Genomic DNA, 23,462 nt, shown 5'->3' with positions numbered 1-23,462 from the left:
CAAAATCAAAATTAAGCAAAAACAACAAATCTGGAGGCATCAATCACATTCCCTAATTTCAAACTATACTATAAAGCCATAGTAACTAAAACAGCATGAAACTGTTATAAACACAGGCACATACACCAATGGAACAGAAGAAAGAACCCAGAAATAAACCCAAAAATTTATAGCCAAATGATCTTCAACAAAGCCAACTCAAATATAAAGTGAAGAAAACAAACCCTATTCAACAAATTATGCTGGGATAATTGGCAAGCCATATGCAGGAAAATGAAACTGGATCCTCAACTATTACCATACACAAAAATCAACTCAAGATAAATCAAGCACATAAATCTATGCCTGAAACCATAAAAATTCTAGAAGACAACCTTGGAAAAACCCTTCTAGACACTGGCTTAGGCAAAGACTTCACGACCAAGAACGTAAAAGCAAATGCAACAAAAACAAACAGGTAAGACTTAACTGAAGAGCTTCTGCACAGGGAAAGGAACGATCGGCAGAGTAAACAGACAACCCACAGAGTGGGAGAAAGCCTTCACACTGTTATATATCTGACAAAGGGCTATTATCCAGAATCTACAAGGAACTCAAACAAATTACAATTTACAAATTTCAATTACAGAAATATGCAACCAGCCCAAATGCCCAAAAGTCAATGAAGGGATAAAAAAATGTGACATACATGCATATATTTTATATACATATTATATATATGATGGAATACCACTCAGTTACAATAAGGAATAAATTAATGGCATTCCCAGGAACCTCGATGGAATTGGAGATTATTATTCTAAGTGAAGTAACTCAGGCATGGAAAACTAAACATTGTATATTCTCTTTCATACATGGGAGCTAAGCTACGAGGATGCGAAGGCATAAGAATAATACAACAAACTCTGAAAACTCAGGGGAAAGTGTGGGAAAGGGTGAGAAATAAGACTACAAATCAGATTTAGTGGATACTAATCAGGTGATGGGTACACCAAAACCTCACATATCATTACTAAAGAACTTACTCATGTAACCAAATACCACCTGTTCTTCCCAAAACCAACCGAAATAAAAAATAAATAAACTACAGCAATCTTCTCAGCAAACATAAATGAAATAAAGTAAAAACTAAAGTTTACATTTTTCTCTCTCCTTTTTGGCAGGACAAATTTTAGGCATGTCTTTAAACTATTAATAACTTTTTTCCTTTTTCTGAGACAAGGTCTGACTTTGTCACCCAGGCTGGAGGGCAGTGGTGCAATGATGGTTAATGCAACCTCAAACTCCTGTGCTCAAGCAATCCTCTGCCTCAGCTGCCTGAGTAGGTAAAACTAAAGGCATATGCCACTATGCCTGGCTAATTTGTTAGTTCACCATTTTGTAGAGATGAGGTCTTGCTTTGTTGACGAGGCTAAAAATAAACGTATCTTAATTAACTTAAATATTTGTAACACTGTGAGCATTCATGAAAAAAGCTCCATCTATGTTATGAAGTAATAAGATAATATGACAGCATATGAAGTTTGAATGAAAATAACAAACAAGGCCTTAGAAGACAACTGTAACAAGCTTATTATAGATACATCACTAAAAAATTGTCTGGGTTAATATCATTAATGATATTAAAATTAAACTTTGATTTGTGCTTTAATATAGGTCCTAAATTTGGATTAAATATAATAGATTGATCACAAACTTATTTCCTCTCCCTCTAGACATCTCATTAGTCACAAAATAAAGGTGAAGAGGTTGAAAAGAGATAATTTTTAATAAATGCTGAGACATAAAAAGTAGATAAAAGAGTGGTAAATAACACAGAAGCACAACTATGATGCCTCAAGAAAGTGACTGGAGGCCAGGCTAGGAGGTTCACACCTATAATCCTACCACTTTGGGAGGCCATGGAATTCAAGAACAGCCAGGCCAAGATGGTGAAACCCCATCTCTACTAAAAATACAAAAATCAGCTGGCTGTGATGGCAGTTGCCTGCAATCCCAGCTACTCAGGAGGCTGAGCAGAGAATTGCTTGAACCAAGGAGGCAAAGGTTGCAGTGAGCTGAGATGTCACCACTGCACTCCAGCCCAGGTGACAAACCAAGACTGTCTCAAAAAAAAAGAAAGTGACTGCAACAGAAGCGAGCAGTTTGTCTTGTGGAACTAAAGGTGGGCTGTGAACTTAGAGGCAAATAGCACTTTAAAAAGTAGTGTAAAATATAAAACAAAGTCACCAAGTTCAGTTGGAAATCTGTGGTTACAGACTCACATCCACCTGTTCTCCCATCTGATAAGAAACTTAGATATGTGTTCCCTGGATATACCAAACCTGAGAATTTCTGGCTCCCAACTACCAAAGATTAAACCTGAGATATAAAGAAAACTATACACCAAAAATGGAACTCCAACTTGCTTCCCTAACTCTGCTTTTGGGAAGCAAGTAGTCAGGCAGAAACTTAAAAGAACATTCTCAAGAAACTAAACTGTCTTGAAGAAAGATCCCCAGGTAATACACTGAGGTCTCCCAAATGAAAAGCTAGTTGCTTCCACAACCTCACACTGAGTGCCATCAGTTAACAGAAGTCCTGCTTCCAAATCAAGCAAGCAAGCCAGGGACCACCACACATTGGAGTAAAGCCTCCAACAAGAGAGACTAAAACAACACACACACAATTCATGGGACCAGTCAAAATCAGGAGCAAAACTTTTTTAAAAATGTTAAAACTCTCCAAAAATATATATAAAAAAAATTGAAGGGAAAAAATTGGAAACCAAAGCAGGTCTACTGGTCTAAGCAGTGTAGCGCCTGAGTAACATGACTATCAGAAAAAAAGAACAGAGAAAATAAAAAACATTCTCAAAAAGAGAGACTCTGCAGACTTAGTAGCTTCAGTAAAATGAAAAGATCCCCTGCCACGCTGTTATTATGAAATTTCAGAATCTCAGAGATAGAAAAGCTCCAAAAAAGCTTCCAAAAACACATAAAAACGTGGTTATAAATAACGTGTCATGCAATGGCAATAGATTCAAGAAAACAGGGTGATGAGAGCACAATTGCAGAATATCTTCAGAACCATAAAATTTAGATTCAACTTAGAAGTTTACGCTCTATCAAGGAAGAAGAATTTTAAGAGCACAATTGCAGAATATCTTCAGAACCATAAAATTTAGATTCAACTTAGAAGTTTACGCTCTATCAAGGAAGAAGAATTTTAAGACTGGTCAGATCTCTAAACATCTCTGCCCAGGAACGTGTGCTTAAGTACAGCTAGAGAGGATAACAAGACAGAAAAAAAACACAGAATCTAGGACTCACGTGATCCCACACAAGGAGGCAGTTATGTGAGATTCCCAAAAGACTTAAAAAAGATAGCACAGATAGACTAAAACATCAAGTATATCTAGGTAAAGCCACTCTATACTAAACTAGGATGACAAAAGGCCAAAGAAAGGCTGCCCACCACCCGCCAAAAACAAAGAGGAACAGATATGTTTTAGCAGATGGAAAATATCTTTGAAAGGCATGTGATAAATGCTACGACACTTGAGTGTGTGTGTGGGTAATCAGCTGTTAGAAAACAGGCAAATGAATATAGTCAGAAAATCAGCTTCATGCTAAAAAATAATGGATGTGAAATGTAAATTATATGTAAAATATAATTTAACAATTATTATTTTTCAATAAAGTGACAGACCATCCAGAGGCTACGTATTGCATTTGGCTGGATAAACCAGCATAGGCCAGGAAAAAAAGATGATCCAGAAGAAGTGCAGAAGTGCTCAGATTTCAGAACTGTTTCAGAGAAAGGATGAAGGGATATGTAATGAAGAGACACCGTGAAAACAACATATAACTAGGCAGTGAATAATATTTGGATAGTCATAATCATGTCAATATTACTGATTGAATTAAAAAGTGTGCTACAATTGAAAGAAACAGAGGGAGAAAAATAAGGTCATGGTTAGCAAGGAAGATAAGCTTTCACCTGCTGTGACAGAGGGTCAATAGACCATACTGACAATTAACTTAGCTCTTTTTGTTGTTTCATTAAAAATAAGACTAAATATTTAAAGCAGATCTTTATACCACAACCAAGTATTGAAATTTAACTTAAGTGTCAGAAATCCTTAAAAGGTGGGCACAATAAGCTGAAGACTTTTTGGGATAAATTTGATAGGAAAGAAGAAGAGATTCAGAAAATCCATGAAATGAGGTCCACTCTATCACCACTGGGTTCGCATTATAATAAAAAGTAATCAAAACAGACATACGTTTACATCAAACTATCAATTCCTCAACTTTTTGACTGTTTACTTACATGGTTTCTACAGCTGTTTTCTCCTATTTCTTGTGCTAAGAATAAAAGAAAAAAAAGGTCACTTCTGACACAAATAATATAAAATAAAAGTAGTTGTTAACATCTTACTGACTACTCCTATGTACAATCAGAGAAAATTCCATGTAGAAAAATTAATTTCAACAATTTATAATTTAAATTTTCTGGCATGATAAATCTCATAAAGTAAAATACAAAAGCTCAGATTTATTTTTTGACCTGGTTTACTTTCTGTTTTGTTACATACAAGTGAAATAATGCTCATGTAAAAAAAGGCACAAAAATTAGGCCAAATAAAAAGTTTAGCTAACTAAAAAATTTAATTGTTGCATATATGAGCCATGATCCGTTAATATTCTCCCATTCTGGATTTACATATAGCTTAATTACCAGAATCTAAGAGCTGACAGCTCTAAGAACTACTTGCTGGCCAGGCACCTATCTCTAGATGCATCAGAATCCCTGTAAGCCTCTCCAACCACAATTAGTGGTCATCTACTAATATGTTGCTCCAAAAAAAAAAAAAAACAAACAAACAAAAATGGGGTCTTTACACAACTGAAAAGTAATCAATTTTAAATTTAATCTTTTGCTTTTTTTTTTTTTTTTTTTTGATATAAAGGAGTCTCCCTCTGTCACCCAGGCTAGAGTACAATGGTATGACCTTGGCTTACTGAAACCTCTGCCTTCGGGGTTCAAACAATTCTCCTGCCTCAGCCTCTGAGTAACTGGGATTAGAGGCGCAACATACCATGCCCAGCTAGTTTTTGTTTTAGTAGAAACAAGGTTTCAGCATTTTCGTCAGGCTGGTATCGAACTCCTGACCTCATGATCCACCCACCTCCACCTCCCGAAGTGCTGGGATTACAGGCATGAGCCACCACACCCAGCCAAATTTAAATATTAGAAAAAGTAAACAAGTTTGGATATGGTGTCTGCAGCAAAAAAAAAAAAAAAAAGGCAGAATAGTAAGAGCTTTAAGAGGGATTTGGGCCTTGCTTTGTTTCTTATACTGCCTCCACCTTTAATGCTGGAAGGGCCTTGTAGGCAAACATTCCCATCACTGAAGTGTGAGGGACATGGAATAGCTTTTCTTTTTTCTGCTTTCATGCTCTCCAAGTGTGATAAGCCCATGTCTCTGGAAGTGGAAAATACACCTCTGATATGGTTTGGATATGTCTCCCTCTCCAAATCTCATGTTAAAATGGGACCCTTAATGCTGAGGACAAGGCCTAGTGAGAAGTGTTTTGATAACAGTGGAGCATTCCTAATAAATGGCTTGGTGCCATTCCCATGGTAAAAAGCAAATTCTCATTTTGGTATTAAACCAAAATGAGTTTTTCTTTTTGTTTGTTTATTTAAACAAAATGTTTTATTGAGAGAAAGAGAGACAGAGAGAGACAGAGAGAAACAGAGAAGAGAGAAAGCTTCCATGAGAGAGTGTGTGGAAGTAAGACCCCAGAGGGAAAATCCAGGAAAAGACCTCCGACTATGTCAGATAATATGAGTTTTTCTAAAAAGTTTTTATAATACATCTGATCAAACAAGATTTTTCACTCTTTGTCTTGGCAGAAAAAACAACGTTGTCTCACTACCTGTTTGGGATTTCCTCGTTTCAGAAGGGTTGGACTCCAAAGCCCTATCTGTAAAGAGAAAAAAGAAAAAATACATAATCACTTATAATAATTCATCAACTCATTTATTCAAAAAGGAAGCCAGCTCACTACCTCTACTTTTATTCTTATCCATTGGGAAAAGGGACAAAGAATTAAACATAAAGATAAATCCAAGACTCCTCCACTACATGACAAATTGTGTTGATAAAAAGATGGGAAAATCAATGAACAAAAAGTTGACATGTTTTCACTAACATAACAAGCAAAGTATATCACATGTTAAAAAAACACAAGTGAATATGTAAAAATTTTAGAAATTTAAACAAATATGAGTTTTCCTAAACACTTTCTATTATACACCTCATCAAACAAGAGTTCTCACTCTTTTTCCTGGTGGAAAAAAATATTGTCTCACCATCTGCTAGATATTTCTTTCCTTCTGGATGATCAGAAGGGTCGGACTCCAAAGCTTTATCTATACATATACGGAGAGAAAGGAAAAAGTATGTAATCCCTTATAACAATTTATCAACTCACTTATTCGACAAGGAAGCCATTTCTACACCTACTTTTATTCTTATCCATTGGGAAAAGGGACAAAGAATTAAACATAAAGATAAATCTAAGACTCCTCCACTACATAACAAATTGTGTTGATAAAAAGATGGGAAAACCTATGAACAATAAGTTGACATGGTTTCACTAACATAACAAGTAAAGTATATCACGTTAAAATAACACAAGTGAATATGTGAAAATTTAAAAAATTTAAACCAATATGAGTTCTGCTAAACACCTTCTATTATACACCTCATCAAACAAGAGTTTTCACTCTTCTTCTTGGTAGAAAAAAACAATGTTGGCTCACCAACTGCTTGAGATTTCTTTGTTTTTGGATGATCAGAATAGTCTGACTCCAAAGCCCTATCTATACAGAGAGAAAAGAAAAAAGATGTGATCGTTATAACAACTTATCAACTCATTTATTTGATAAGGAGGCCATTTTAATACCTCTACTTTTATTCTTATCCACTGAAATAAATGTATAGAAATACGATGAGGCCAGACGAGCTGGCGCAGGCCTGTACTCCCAGCTACCCAGGAGGATGAGATAAGAAAATCCCTCAAACCCAAGTCTGGAAGTTAGGCCAGCATGAGTGACATAGTGAGACTTTTTATTTAAAAAAAAGGAGGTAAATGTTCCCTTTAAATTGTGTAAAATCAACTTTGCATAAAATAAATCAAGATGGCAATACATTTTAAAAGCGAGACCTATTTTATAGACAAAGTATAAGATGTATTCTGGAGTTTAAAATTTTTTTAAAAAGTAAATTCAGCATATTTTTCACTTCCACAACATTCTGAAGACACAGAATATTAGCTCTGTTGAGCAGCTGTCTTCCATAGTCATGTGAGATCTCTGTCTTCATTTCTTCATTAGGAATACATAGGGAGAACATACACAAGTCTTCTTTGTATTGGAAGGGGCCAAAAGAGACATACATAAACTGTATTGTAATCCTAAAGAATAGCAATAAAGAGCCTTTTTTGTTCTTTAATCCAGCACCACCCATCAATAAACTGATGTGTAAAATCACACACAGGCTTTCCTTACACCAGCAACCAGAGTATAAGTTTACACAAGTACTTACACATTTTGTTTATAAAGGTATAATCAATTCATATATTTGTTTATTCAAAATTCTTAAACATCTTGAAAAGTGAGTACAGTACTCCAAGTTACAATGTCACATTCATCATGAACTTTAATTATTCTACCTCTGGAAAAAACCAAGAGCCCAACCAATGTTGTTTTTTTTGTTTTGTTGTGTGGTTTTTTTTTTTAAGTTCTGAGATACATGTGCAGAACGTGCAGCCTTGTTAGATATGTATACATGTGCCCTGGTGGTTTGCTGCACCTATAAACACATCTTCAAGGTTTTTAAACCCCACATGCATTAGGTATTTGTCCTAATGTTCTCCGTCCCCTTACACCCCACCCAACAACGAACCCCCCAGTGTGTGATGTTCCCCTCCCTGTGGCCATGTGTTCTCAACTAACACGATAGAGAATATGTGGGGTTTAGTTTTTGTTCCTGTGTGAGTTTGCTGAGAAGGATGGCTTCCAGCCTTTTATGCTTTATGTTCTTATCTTTGAACAAGATGCTATTGTCAGGTGGGGGAATGACAAACGGGGAGCCATGGCAACAAACACTCTTCCACAGTTTTAACCTTCAATCTTTATGTTACATGTTAAGTCTACATTGACGTTTCATGTCTTTTGAAAGTTTTGACCACGAACCATCCGTGCCTCTCTTTTAGAACAAGGAGGTAAATAAAGTCTGTTAAGTCAACAGAATAAATCTAGAGACACATTTTGTCAAAGTAAGAATTTTAAACTCATCAGAGCCTCACAGGCAAACTCCTTTGGAGGAAAACAAACACCCATTTTTCTGCAGCCCTGGCCATGAAATTTCATACCTTTCACAATTATTTAAGCACCCTCCCATTTTCTTTCCTTTTGCATTCAAATTACAGTTAGAAAAAAATAAGCACCTATCAAGGTAAGAGATCGAGACCATCCTGGTCAAGATGGTGAAACCCCATCTCTACGAAAAATACAAAAAATTAGCCAGGCGTGGTGGTGCGCATCTGTAATCCCAGCTACTCAGGAGGCTGAGGCAGAATTGCCTGAACCCAGGAGGCGAAGGTTGTGGTGAGCCAAGATTGCACCATTGCACTCCAGCCTGGGTAACAAGAGTGAAACTCCATCTCAAAAATAAAAATAAAGAATATCCTATCATCTCTCCCATGGTAACCTCAATCTGATTGCAAAAAAGAAATCCCCAAATATTTCAGCATGAATTGTCCTGAGATTTAGCTACTTTAATGAAGGAAATAATTAGGCACTTACCTGGTTCCTTCACTTAGGTACCATCTGGATAAGTACAAAAAAGAATGAGATGGCTACTGGAAAGTTGGTGTATTTGAGTTTTTATTGAAAAAAGGAAGAGATATTCCAGTAAAAGCCTCAACAAAATCCCACAGAATAATAAACAGAGCTACAGACAAGGAGAGACATAAATAAATGGTCCCAGGCCAGCCTGAGAGAATGAGATGAGGGAGCAAGAACTGGCTGTTTGGGAGGGGAGGAGAAAAGAAATTGACTGGACTCCGTGGAGAAAGACTAAGTGGTTGAAAAAGGAACACAAGGCAGACCCAGCCTGTGTTTCTGACCAGCCCTGGAAAAGCTGGCTACAGGCAAAAAGGTGCCTGGGGTAGGGAATGGCCCCCAGGGAACCTTGAAGACAGCAGCAGCCAAAGGGGTGGCCAGGGCGTATGGCACCATCACCTCCTTACCTTCAGGCATCTCCCCATCACAGATGTCATGCACAGGAAGGTCCTCACCAACTTCAACAGTCAACTCGGCAGGTTCTATGGCAGCAGCAGTGGGTGCTGCTGCTGTCGTGTCCAGCTGTTGCTTCACAGATTTTTGACTCTGGAGGACACCCTGACACCTCATCATCGTCCGACTTGGGGCACACACAGCAGCACAGTATGTTCCCCATGGGGAACCTCTACTCCTGTCTGCTGCCACCTGTGCCTCCGCTCACAGTGTTGGCCAGGCACTCCTGCTGCCCTAGGCTGAGGCTATGCCACACTTTCAGAGATGGTCTTGCCCGCTGCTCACCTGCCCACCCCACAGCCCGGCCCCAGCTGGGGCTCGGGCTGAGGCCCGCACCCTGCTGCCTCTCCTAAGTTGACTTGTCTGGGAGGGTCAAAAACAGCTAATTTAATAGGTTGGGAACCCAACAAGCGCTGAGTGATACAACTGCCTGAAGAGTACAAAAGGAGCTCCTCCTCCTGCAGTCACCTACAGACTGAAGCCCACTGGCCCAGGTGGAAGCCCAGGCATGTGATTCACAGAGCCCTGCCACACACCTCACAATGCCTCACCCTGGCTGCCACCTCTCCCCCACTGCCCGAGCTGCCCCACCCTGTGGCTTATGATGCCACTGCTCTCCTGACCCCTCCTTCAGTGCCAGTAGAACTAAGGTTTTCATTCATCACCCACCAGCTTCCTGAGCTTTTTAGTCCTAAAAACAGGGTGGCTTGTTACTGGAAGTCATTTTCCTCTAGGAGTTCTATACAAAGTGGCAGTTAGCAGAGTGGCTCCCATTAGCAACCAAGTTGAACTTTTATTTGTTGACTAAATGTAGATAAACCTGAAATATTCCTCTCCTGTCTTTCAATGAGTGGTAGTTTTTGCCTGCAACTTGTCCACAGCAATCCCTGGGGCCCTAGCTCTACTCTCACAAAAGAGTTATGACTGTGTGTTTTGAATACCTTAGAACCCATCCTGCCTCCACCTTCTTCTTTAGAAAATAGAAACCTAACTTGTCCTTCCAAGCTCTAAAGTGCTGAAACTTACCAACTTCCTTTTCTCCTGTTTCTTCCTTCCATGGCAGGGACTTTTAGATTTTCTCTTTTACTAACAAACCTCTAAGTATGACTTTGTTATACAAAATAAAGAGCCATTAGGTGGGTTACCACAGTCCTAACTCAATAAAAATGAATACTGAACACCTAGCAAGCAGTATGCGCCTGATGGTGTTCCAAGTGGGCTATGCTCATTGAGCCCTCAGAAACAATCTCACCAGTTTTAGAGAAGACACTAAGATGGAGAAGGTAAGTTATCTCCCCAAGGTCACATGACTGCCCAGGCTGGGGCCATTATTTGATCTCAAGTAGTATGAATTCCCCAATTCCTTAAGTGTGATTATCAGAAAGTGCATTATTCCATTTTCACACTGCTATAAAGAAATACTTGAGGTTGGGTAATTTGCAAACGAAAGAAGTTTAATTGACTCACATTCCACATGGCTGTGGAGGCCTAAGGAAACTTACAGTCACAGCAGAAGGGGAAGCAGTTACTTCTTACAAGGTGCCAGGCCAAAGAGTGTGAGCATGTGGAGGAGGAACTGTCAAACACATATGAAACCATAAGATCTCATGAGAACTCACTATCACAAAAACAGCATGTAAGAAACTGCCCCCATGATCCACTAACCTCCCACTGAGTCCCTCCCTCAACATGTGGGGATTATAAAAATTACAATGCAAGATGAGATTTGGGTGGGGACATAACCAAACTGTATCAGAAAGTACAGGTAGAAGTCAAGCTTGGAAGGGAAGTGACATTATAGACTGGTATATTTAAAAAATAATTTTTAATGTAAATTTTAAAATGCCTTCTCTTCATTCAACATTGATGAAGTCCCTTCTACATGCCAGACACTGTATGTGTGAAACAGTCCCAAATTTCAGTGAGGGTAGGCAGATACACAAAGGCTTAAGAAGTTCAGTATTCTGAGATCACACTACTGGACAGTGTAGGAATCTGAGATACAAACCCACCTCTATCTGACCCCAAATTTGACACTGTGGTGGTTTTAATTTTATTCTGAAAATTTGGGTCATTGAACCATACAAAGGTGAGGAGTCTCTGTCAGATGTGTGTGTAGTGGTCTGTATAATAAGGAAAAACTAAAGGAAGCAACAGACCAATTAAGAGACTATCTAAAGGAAGACTGATGCAAAAGGCAGTGGCAGTGACAAAAGTGAGGGATAAGATTTTGTGATTACTGGGGAGACAGAATAGGAAGTACTTGGTCATAAGATGTGAAAGCAGAAAAGTAGAGGGAAAAACAGGGCTGCTTGGGCTCTGTTGGGGAAGACTGGGTACAGAGTTGTACTTTCTCCTGGCAGAGAACATAGGAAGAGAAATAGATAAAAAGGAAAAGACAGTTTTTTATGCTTAGTGTCACATTAAAATGAAACTCTCTGGTCAAAGGTGAATATAAATCTCTGTAGGCTAAGTCCATTTGTGACATCCCAACATATGTTTTTAAAAATAACACACATACTAAATCAAACCATTTAGAGTAATGGGAAATTTCCTAAAATTTACATGCTAAGTATATCACCATTTTTTTCTTACTTTCATGGAGCAACTCTGAATCTATGGTTATAGCAAATGAGGGATCTTACAAAAAATAAAACTAATATTTTAAATTTAAAATTCTATTGTCCTCAGCGAATAGAGAAAGCAACTGAAGCCATGGGCATGGAAGTGATTGCCCTGAGAGGTTGTGTATACTAAGAAGAACTAGAAAGAAAGAAGACCTGGAGAATAGGGGGATATACACAACATTAAGCAAAGCTTGCAAAAGTGAGCACTTGGAGTCAAGAGACTGGCCTTTGAATCAGGAATGGCTGCTTTTGTGAGACACTGGAAAAAAGATGATGTCTGATTTCATTTCTGTAACAGAAGCACCTAGCTTTTACACTTTATAGTAAAACACTGAAACATATATTCATGATAGTAAGGTGTGAAAAAGCTTCAGAGTTTAAAAAATTGGTAACAATAAAGGGAAAACCTACATAATTAGACCATATCAAAATTGGTAAGTTCTATCACCAACAGACACTATTAAAAGATTTCAAAAGCAACTCTCAGTAGATAATATAATCTACATATATAATATGTAAATACACACATGTATACAAACATCTACATATTGACATAAAATATGATTTATATCCAAAAATATCAAGAATTTTTACAAATCATTAAGAAAAAATACAAATAACCCAACAGAAGACATATGGCCCAATAAACATATGTCAAGGTGCTTTGCGAGAAGTTTTCGAAAAATACAAGACAAAATCTCAATGCAATACCACTATACCACTCCAGAATATCAAAAATGCAAAAAGGCAGAAAGCACTAAGTATAGAGAAGAAGGTGAAATTTCTGTAACATTCATTTACTGCCAATGAAGAGTGTAAACAGGCACAATCACTTTGAAAAACTGACAGCATCTTTATACATCAGCATAGCCTATAACCCTATAAAATGTGTAGGAATCTCTCTCCTACACATTTTTTCCAACAAAAATGAATAAATGTTCACCAATAAGAGCATACATCAAAATCTTCACAATAGTGTATACTCTAATAGCCAGAAACTGGAACCAACCTAAATGCCCATGAACAGTAAGATAAGTTGTAGTATTTTCACACAAAGGAATATGATACAACAAGAATAAAGAAACAATAACTCACAAATACATAATATTAATGAAAAGAAGCCAGACAAAAACTAGTACATGTTTATGGTTTCATTTATATAAAGTTCTTGCAGAGTAAGAGAATGACTGAAAGGAACAGGAAGGCACTGTTTCTTTTAAAAAGGAAGACTTAATATAAAAACGTCAGCAGAAATAAATAGTGGATGGAACTAAGCTGTGTCAGAAGTGACACAGTTGACGTACATTCTATCTAGTGAAAGCTCCTTATTTTGACCTGGACTGGAAGAAGCAGTGTTGTAGAGACCAAGAAAAGTGAGAATATGCTAAAGGTCTTTGGGTTAAGTTAGAGATACTATTTTGAACTACTTTGGTGGGGGGTGGCGGGAAGGACAATTTAAATAAAAATAATAAGATGGCAGAATAAAGTCCAAGTCTATCAAGAAATGCAAAATTAAAAACTTAAACTCACTAGTTAAAAGAAAAAGACAAACTGAAAATCTTAACAAAATAAACTATTTGCTATAAGTAAAAGGGTTGATAGTAAAAGAAGGGAAAAATATAAATAAAACTGGTAAGGTTTATTAATATTTGGAAAAAAAAGTCTGAAAACAAAAAGCACAATTAGAGAAGATCACTAAATAATGATGGGAAGTCCAATTCACCCAAAAAAAACAAAACACAAAAATTCTGAACAGGTACACACCTAACAAAATAAACCTAAAATTTATACAAAACAAAAAATTCACAAAACTTCAAAGCAAAAATGGTAACTCCAATATCACTGTAGGAGAATACAACACACTGTTCTCAGCTTTTGCCATCAATTCTCTAACCGTTCTCAGACTTTGTCTTCTCTTTAGATCAGAAACACTATCTTGTTCCAAAGCACAGAATGAATGTTTTTGTTGTTTCCCATACCATATACAGAAACCTACTGAACAAGGAGGAAACTCATGGATCTTAAGGACTAACGGTCAATCCAGATGCATTCTGAACTCTTTTAGAGAAAGCTATTTTGTGATTAAATAATAAACTCAAGATTGTTAGCCTCTAAACACTGTCGGGTACTGAGTGGTACACTGCCGCCATCTGCCGGACACTGTTCATTTGCATGTCAATTATGTTTGCCTTCAAAGTCCTAGTAAGATGAAGGTCTTAAACTGTCACCTTTTCTGAGCCTCCTTTATCTACTGAGATGAAGATACTCTCTCTAGATTAAATGGTTGTATACAAGGTGTTGATAGAGGTTAAAGAAAGGTTTGTGCTATTTAAGCCTCTGGTAACAATGACTTTTTTAAATAAAAGGATTATAGGAGTATAGAAAATTATACTGCCTGAAATCCACTTGGAATTTAACATATCCATAAAGACTACCAATTTGCCATACAACTATTGGAAAATCATATTTCATATACTGAATAATGGCAACGAGTCACTTTAAATATACCAATTATACTTTACCTATGTGGCATATTATCCACATTACTTGCTGTGTTTCTTAAAATATGCACATATAAATTCAAGGTAGGTCTTCTAACACTTGCCCATACCTGGTTCCCTTGCCTTTCAGGCACACAGAAAGATTACACTTCCTGTCTTTAATACTTACGTGGGACCACATGATTAGTTCTGGTCAACAGATCATGAATGGAAGTGCCAAGTCTTGCTTGCAGGCCAATGCAAGTAATTATATGTGTGAGATCCTCTGGCACTCTCTTCCTCTGCCATAGTGATGAGACCTCAAAAGATGGTCAAGCCCCAAAATCAAAGCAGCTTAGATCACTAAAGGCAGCTGCCCTAGAGAGCTGGCCAGACCCACAACAGACTTTCTAAGAGTAAAAAACAAACTTTTACTGTGTTATCCCACTGAGAGTTGGCACTTCAATGTTGCCCCAGTAGAGCACAGGCCAAGGTTTCTCAACAGCAGCACTACTGCCATCTTAGGCTAGATAAATAATTCATTGTGGTCTCTGTCCTATGCACTGTGGGATGTTAAACAACATCCCTGCCATCTACCCAATAGAAACCAAAAAGCCCTCATCAATATGACAATCAAAACCACCTCTTGTCATTGATCTCCTCCCCACTATCTTTGAGAACCACTGACATAGATTAACCTACTAATACAGTATGTACATATGTATGGATGATGAATATATACATAAACATGTTGAGTATATTTAAGTCAAATGTCATATATTCTCATGCTTTATTTCCTACTAGGGTCAGATATTTTATAGGCTCTTAAGAAATACGAATTCCCATTTCTCAAAGTAGTAAACTCGTAAATTAAAAAAAAATCAATGATAGCACAAGTCTCTCTATAATAGGGTATACAAAACATCCCAAGAGTATATAAATCCATACATACTGTGCTGTTCATTTCAGAGGACTCATAGCTCCCAACCAGATGGACATTTCCAATGGATTCCAAGCCTTCTTCATCCACATGTATGTTCCATCAGAGTTAGCAGACAGAGTTCAAATGAAGAACAAGCTCTGTAGTCTGTATCCAGTGAAACCAAATTATTCCCAGAAGTATATTTTGTACATTCACTCCTGTATTCATTTCATTTAAAGAGAGAAAAAAAGATTATTGATTCACAAAAATATAATTGTTTCTCATGTCCTAAAAATCTAAGTGCAAATCATTTCATACAGCAGAAAAGCTGGCTCAAAAAAAAGCACTAATAACTGTAGCATTTTCTATATCCTAAGCAACGAAGACATCAAGAGGCAAAATCTTAAAAATAACCTACCGAAATATTTTTTAATAGACAAAAAGAAAATGTACTTAGTCATCTTTCACTTCTGTAATATTTCAAAAAATGTAAATAAAGCCTCATATTCCTATGTTTCCCAAGATATTTATTTTTAAACATTAACCAGGAAACTCCTTTTCCTCTGTGTACACTATTTAACTTCATAAATAATGTAGGGTACTCATAATTGCCTCCCTATAAAGAAATAAAGTTGTTCTGGCAGTCACTTTTAGAAAACATACAGACAATCAAGGGTTTGTACATGCATCTCTATGCACTGATCTGATTATACCAGGGGACAAACTGAACAAACTGAAGGGATTGGACATACCACATGTCTATATCCAATCCCTTCAGTTTGTTCTATTTTCAAGCATATGGGCATACAAACACCAAATACATTTTCTCCAGCATTTAGTAACAGGATAATCAAACATAAGAGGAAATGTTTACCAGGTATTGTTTCACTTTCTTCAGTTTAAAAAATAAATAAAGCTCCCTCTGTATGTGTATCTACAAAAATTGCTAAACAAAAAAAATTTTTTAAGATTAAAAAAATCAATCAGATTAGACATAACCTATATTATCTCATTTGACCTTTTGGTACAGCTTTACTTGTAACAAATAGCAATGATATGATACCCTAAAAGAAGAGATGGTTTGATGAATGTCATACCACTGATTGAGGTAAGTAGGGGAAAAGTCATTTAGAAGTACTGTCTATACTAAGCAGGAATAAGCCTGTGTATAACAGCCAAAGAACAACAAAGATTAGGAGTGGTTTTATTAACATTGTTTTAGATATGGTGAAAAATGGGGTATGGAGCAAAAGTCACAAGAAAAATGAATGTTACCCCACTCCAATTTTGTCTAGATCCATCCCTCCGTATAACTTATAGTACCTTGAAATCTATCTGAAGATAATCCTAAATGTAAGTTCAGTTATATTATCTAAAAGAAAGCAAAGAGACTTAAGGTTCATAATATTTACCAGAGACACTTAATGTCTATCCATTCATCAGTTTTACTGAGGGCTTTTTCATTTTCCTTGGGGGAATCAAATATATCCTGTGGTGGCACATTTTCATGTTTCTCTTCTTTGAGAGACATTTCCTCTGAAGTTATTCTAGTTCTGTTAGAGTCTTCTATATCTATAAAATAATCACTAAAGTCTTCACTTAAATCATTCTTGTCAGAAGATGACAAGGAAGACAAGGAAATGTCATCCACATCATCACTCAGGTATCTCGTTTTAACATCGTGTTTCATGCTCTGGTTGTTTTTCATTCTGTAACTTTCATTTTCAGTCAGTTCTTGGTCCTTATTAGTAGCTCTGTCCTCAGCCAAAACTGTAGCATCTTCCTCTATGTATGTCAGCAGGTGAATTTTGATTTCCATCAACTGTGATAGTCCCAGAGAATGGAGATTGACTAGATTTCAGTAGAGAGAGATAAACCATTCTATAACCTAAAGTAGAAGTTACACCTGGACCATTTGGTAAAGCCAACTTCTTTCCACCAGCAGCACAAGGCCTATTAAACCCATACCCCAAATGTTCACTCCCATTGAGTACTTCTGATTGCCGGGAATTTCTTGTTAGCATACTTGACCGTAGAGGCACTCTAATGGATAGCTGTTGGTTTTGATAAGGCTTTGTAAGATCCACAGCTCTATTAAAGGAATGTGATCTGGTTATAGATGAAGGTGGAAGGAATGAATTCTGAATCAATGTGAAAAACTTTGTGACCTTACCATTTCTTCACAATTAACAGATTTACTACTGTCTAGGGCCTGAGCTAAGCTTTCACCAGAACTGCTTCTGGTGGCACAGGAGTTTGCTCTAGGCCTTTGAATGCTACTAGCCGACCGATTTCCATAAAATCCATTCAGCTGTGATTTTGGAGTATTGACCGAAGAATATGAAGTCCTTCCTAATAATGTGCCTTTGGTAAATTTACCCAAATTAGATGGTCCAGAAAAAGACTTTTGGTTTAACTCCTCCATAGATGACACTAACATAGTGGATGGCTTTGCTAACTTTGATGTGAACAACAAAGCACTTTTCAAACCTCCCATTACCCCATTTTTATCAAACATTCTTGGAGTAGTAACATGTTTTTCAGGATCAATTATTTTACCATGTGAATTTTGAGTATTGTTAGGCTCTTCGGCACCTTGTGCACAAAGTTGGTATTTATTTGCTTTTCTCCAATTAAATGAATCTGTGAAGAGAAAAAAGAAGTACATCAAACATTCCTAAAAAAGGATAATTACTTAAATTATTATACAATATGATACTTATACTTTTATATGCAGAAAAGCCCAAAAGCTACTCAGGATTTCTATAGAACTCCTAACAAATAATGAATGCACTAATTAAAATCTTTATGTTGGAAGAAAATAAAGAACTTTTTTTTTAACTTTTACAAACATATGCTATGAAAAATGACTCCAAAATCCAGAAATAATAAAATTAAACTACCAAATTTGACTATGTCAAAAATAATACTTTCAGAGTACTTCTTCCAATTTCCAATCCAATTAATTTTTTCAATTTGGGTAATAGTCTCTCCTTTAAAAATAAGAACATGTGGAAAGCCATAGCCAGCACACTCAGGCAAGAGAATGAAATAAAGGGCATTCGGATTGAAAAAGTGGAAGTCAAACTATCTGTTTGCCAATGATATAATTATATCTAGAAAATTCTACAGACTCCTTCAAAAGATTCCTAGATTTCTTAAATACATTCAGTGAAGTCACAGGTTGCAAAATCAAAGTACACAAATCGGTAGCACACCAACAATGACTAAAAATCAAGAACTCAATCCCTTTGACCATAGCTGAAAAAAAAAAAAAACCTAGGAATACACTTATCCAAGGAAGTAAAAGATCTCTACAAGGAGAAGTGCAAAACACTTCTGAAAGAAAACACAGACGATGCAAACGAACGGAAATACATCCCACACTCATGCATTAGCGGTATCAATATCATAAAAATGACCATGCTGCCAAAAGCAGCCTACAGATTCAATGCAATTCATATCGAAATACCAACATCATTCTTCACAGAATTAGACAAAACAATCCTAAAATTCACATGGAGCCAAAAAACAGTACAAATAGCCAAAGCAATCTTAAACAAAAAAACAAATCTGGAGCCATCACATTACTCGATTTCAAATTATACTACAAGGCTACTATAGTAACCAAAACAGCATGGTACTGGTATAAAAGTACATACATAGAGCAAAGAAACAGAGTAGAGAACCCAGAAATAAAACCAAATATAACCAACTGAACTTTGACAAACCAGACATAAAAAAATTGGGAAAAGAACACCTTATTCAATAAATGGTGCCAGGAAAACTGGATAGTCACATGTAGAAGAATGAAATTGAATCTCTATCCCTTACGATATACAAAAATCAACCCAAGATGAATTTAAGACTTAAATCTATGGCGTGAAACCATAAAAATGCTACAAGAAAACCTAGGGAAAACTCTTCTAAGTATTAGTCTAGGCAGAGAATTTATGACTAAGACACCAAAAGTAACTGCAACAAAAAATAAATGGGAAGTAATTAAACTAAAAAGCTTCTGCTCAGCAAAAAATAATCAGAGTAAACAGACAACCACCAGAATGAAAGAAAATATTTGCAAACTATGCATCTGACAAAAGACTGATATCCAGAATCTACAAGAAACTTCAACTAATCTGCAAGAAAGAAATAAAATAATCCAATTAAAAAGTGAGCAAATTACATCAATAAACATTTCTCAAAAGAAGGTATACGATGGCCAAGAAATATGAAAAAAAAATGCTCGACATCGCTAATCATCAAGGACATGCAAATTAAAACCACAATGAGATATCACCTTATCCCAGCCAGAACGGCTATTATTAAAAAGTCCAAAAACAATAGATACTGGCATAGATGTGATGAAAAGGGAACATTTATATACTGCTGGTGGAAATATAAATCAGTAACACCTCTTTGGGAAAAAGTATGACGATTTCTAAAGAACTAAATCTACCATTTGATCCAGCAATCTCACTACCGGGTATCTACCCAAAGGAAAATTGTATTTTTAAAAACACCTGCATTATGTATGTTTATTGCAGCAAAATTCAAAATTGCCAGATGTAGAACCAACCTAATTACCCATCAACTGATGAGTGAATTAAGAAAATGTGGTGTATGTGTATACACACACACACACACACACACAACCACCAAGGAGTATTACTCAGCCATAAAAAGGAATAAAATAATGTCTTTTGAAGCAACGTAGATAGATGGAGGCCATTATTCAAAGTAAAGTAATTCAGGAATGGAAAACCAAATACCATGTGCTCTTATTTATAGTTGGGAGCTAAGCTATGATTATGCAAAGGCATACAGAGAGGTATAATGGACATTGGAGACAGAAGGGGGGTTGGTGGGAGGGGGATGAGAGATTTTTTAAAAACTACATAATGTAGAAAGGTACAATGCACACTATTTGGGTGGCAGGTGCACTGAAATCTAACCTCACCACTATACAATTTATTTATGCAACCAAAAATCACCTGTTCCCTTAAAGTCAGTGAAATAAAAGTAAAAAAACATATATATATATATATTTTTTTTTTTTTTGAGATGGAGTTTCGCTCTTGTTACCCAGGCTGGAGTGCAATGGCGTGATCTCGGCTCACCGCAACCTCCACCTCCTGGGTTCAGGCAATTCTCCTGCCTCAGCCTTCTGAGTAGCTGGGACTACAGGCATGCGCCACCATGCCCAGCTAATTTTTTGTAATTTTAGTAGAGACGGGGTTTCACCATGCTGACCAGGATGGTCTTGATCTCTTGACCTTGTGATCCACCCACCTTGGCCTCCCAAAGTGCTGGGATTACAGGCTTGAGCCATCGCGCCCGGCCCCTAGAACATATATTTTTTTAAATGTATATAATTTTATAAAAGCTAGAAGACATTTGAAAAACACTAATTACTAAAGCCATGGGAAGTATATAGCTGAATAATGTAACAGTACAAAAAAAATTCTTTTGGCATTAAGGGTTCAGTAATAAGCTGTCAATTTAGGCAACTATCTCAAAAGAATTTCAATCTAGTAACATAAATACACCCTACAGTTAGTGCCAGGTTGAGAATTATAAAAATTTAATAAAGTTGATTTGTCCATTAATCTCAATCTTACACAGTTTATTTTATTTTATTTTTTGAGACAAGGTCTCACTCTGTCACCCAGGCTGAAGTGCAGTGGCATGATCATGGCTCACTGCAACCTCCACCTCCCTGGCTCAAGCGATCTTCCCACCTTAGCCTCCCAGGTAACTGGGACTAAGGGCACACAGTATCTCATCAGCTAATATTTAAAAAATTTTTTTTGTAGAGACAGAGCTTCACTATATTATCTAGGCTTGTCTTGCACTCCTAACCTCAAGCGATCGTCCCACCTTGGCCTCCCAAAGTGCTGGAATTAGAAACGTGAGCCACCACACACAACATGTATTTATTTTAAATATAACACAAAACTACAAAAACAAAAGGATTCAATGCACACAAAAGAGCATAAAGTAGAAACCACTAGTGTTCTCTATTTGAGTAACTTTTAAATAAATTATGACATATCATGTGATAAGATTATAAAGATGAGCTAGAAAAATAAAATGTTTGCCCTAATATTAACAAAAATATATGGTCACCATATCCTCACTGTAATTATGTAAGAATTCTGTAAAAACACAAACAAGGGGAAAATGGAAATTTAACGATGCCCTAGGGTCACTGATGTTTTTAATGTAGTGTATGACATTGCCTTTAATTTTTTTCTTTTTTTTTTTTAAGAGGCATAGTCCTGCTCTTTCACCCAGCTAGAATGAAGTGGTGCAATCACAGATCACTGCAGTCTCAAACTCCTGGGTGCAAGTGATCTTCCTATCACAGCCTTCTGAGTAGCTAGGACTGACTACAGACACATGCCACCATGGCCAGCTAAATTATTTTTACTTTTTATAGAGGTGGGAGTCTTGCTATATTGTCCAGGCTGGGCTCAGATTCCTGGGTTCAAGCAATTCTCCCACTTTGGCTTCCCAAAGCAGTGGGATTGCAGGCATGAGCCACTGCACTGAGCTCAATTTAAAAAATTTTGTTGTTGAGATGGAGTCTCACTCTGTCGCCGAGGCTGGAGTGTAGTTGCATGACCTCAGCTCACTGCAACCTCTGTCTAGTGGGTTCAAGTGATTCTCCTGCCTCAACCTCCTCAGTAGCTGGGATTACAGGTGCCTGCCACCACCACGCCCTGCTAATTTTTAATATTTTTTAGTAAAGAAAGGATTTCACCATGTTGGCCAGGGTGGTCTCAAACTCCTGACCTCAGGTGATCCACCCACCTCAGCTTCACAGAGTGCTGACATTACAGGCGTAAGCCATCATACCTGGCCAAATTTTTTTTTTCTATTTCACTTCTTAAAAGATTTTCTTTTTATTGCATTTTAGGTTTTGGGATACATGTCAAAAACAGTTACATACATACACACATGGCAGTGTGGTGTGCTGCCTTCCTCCCCATCACCTATATCTGGCATTTCTCCCCATATTATGCCTCCCCAACTCCCCACCCACCGCTGTCCCTCCCCTATTTCCCCCCCAACTGACCCCAGTGTGAGATGCTTCCCCCCCCCGTGTCCATGTGTTCTCATTGTCCAACATCCACCTATGAGTGAGAATATGTGGTATTTGATTTTCTGTTCTTGTGTCAGTTTGCTGAGAAAGATGGTTTCCAGGTTCATCCGTGTCCCTACAAAGGACACAAACTCATCGTTTTTTATGGCTGCATAGTATTCCATGGTGTATGTGCCACATTTTCCCTGTCCAGTCTATCATCGATGAGCATTTGGATTGGTTCCAAGTCTTTGCTATTGTAAACAGTGCCGCAATGAACATTCATGTGCAGGTGTCCTTATAATAGAATGACTTATAATCCTTTGAATATATATCCAGTAATGGGATTGTTGGGTCAAATGGAATTTCTATTTCTAGGTCCTTGAGGAATCGCCACACTGTCTTCCACAAAAATTGAACTAATTTACACTGCCACCAACAGTGTAAAAGTGTTCCTATTTCTCCACATCCTCTCCAGCATCTGTTGTCTCCAGATTTTTTAATGATCGCATTCTAACTTGCATGAGATGGTATCCCAATGTAGTTTTGATTTCCATTTCTCTAATGACCAGTGATGATGAGCATTTTTTCATATGTTTGTTAGCCTCATGTATGTCTTCTTTTGTAAAGTGTCTGTTCATAACCTTTGCCCACTTTTGAATGGGCTTGTTTTTTTCTTGTAAATCTGTTTTAATTCTTTGTAGATTCTGGATATTAGCTCTTTGTCACATGGGTAGATTGCAAAAATTTTTTCCCATTCTGTTGGTTGCCAATTCAATCTAATGACTGTTCAACCCTGGCCTAAGAAGTAGAATTCCTATAATACATAAGTGTTATTAGTTATGTCAAATGTAAATACTTAGAAAATCACACAAATGTTCAAGTAAAGACAGTAGAGTGAAAAAGGACTAAAGAATGTCCTGTTACCCACTAATATGATATAAATGTATATAACTATGTGTATGTGATTTTTTTTTACCAGAAACCCAACAGCT

General features: G+C 37.0%; 1 protein-coding gene across 14 annotated transcripts in view; it reads right to left on the bottom strand.

Moving 5' to 3' along the window:
* Positions 1-23,462, bottom strand: part of LOC100895981 (cyclin-Y-like protein 2) — an 81,574-nt gene that overhangs the window by 34,471 nt on the left and 23,641 nt on the right. For 12 of the 14 annotated variants that reach the window (XR_013524873.1, XM_078345465.1, XM_078345461.1 and 9 more), the window contains 5 exons: positions 17,943-18,026; positions 9,309-15,601; positions 6,364-6,423; positions 5,928-5,975; positions 4,315-4,349 (listed from right to left, as the gene is read on the bottom strand). Coding sequence is in view for 13 of the 14 variants with exons in the window: in XM_078345465.1 (XP_078201591.1) it covers positions 4,315-4,349; positions 5,928-5,975; positions 6,364-6,423; positions 9,309-9,474 (309 nt within the window). In the remaining variant the exon portion in view is untranslated. The remainder of the gene's footprint in view (positions 1-4,314; positions 4,350-5,927; positions 5,976-6,363; positions 6,424-9,308; positions 15,602-17,942; positions 18,027-23,462) is intronic. The other 2 variants (XM_078345471.1, XM_078345472.1) reach the window with 2 other exon arrangements.

The sequence above is a fragment of the Callithrix jacchus genome, chromosome 12 (assembly GCF_049354715.1).
Source record: "Callithrix jacchus isolate 240 chromosome 12, calJac240_pri, whole genome shotgun sequence".
Classification (NCBI taxonomy): Eukaryota; Metazoa; Chordata; class Mammalia; order Primates; family Cebidae; genus Callithrix; species Callithrix jacchus.
This window is presented reverse-complemented; position numbering and strand designations above follow the sequence as displayed.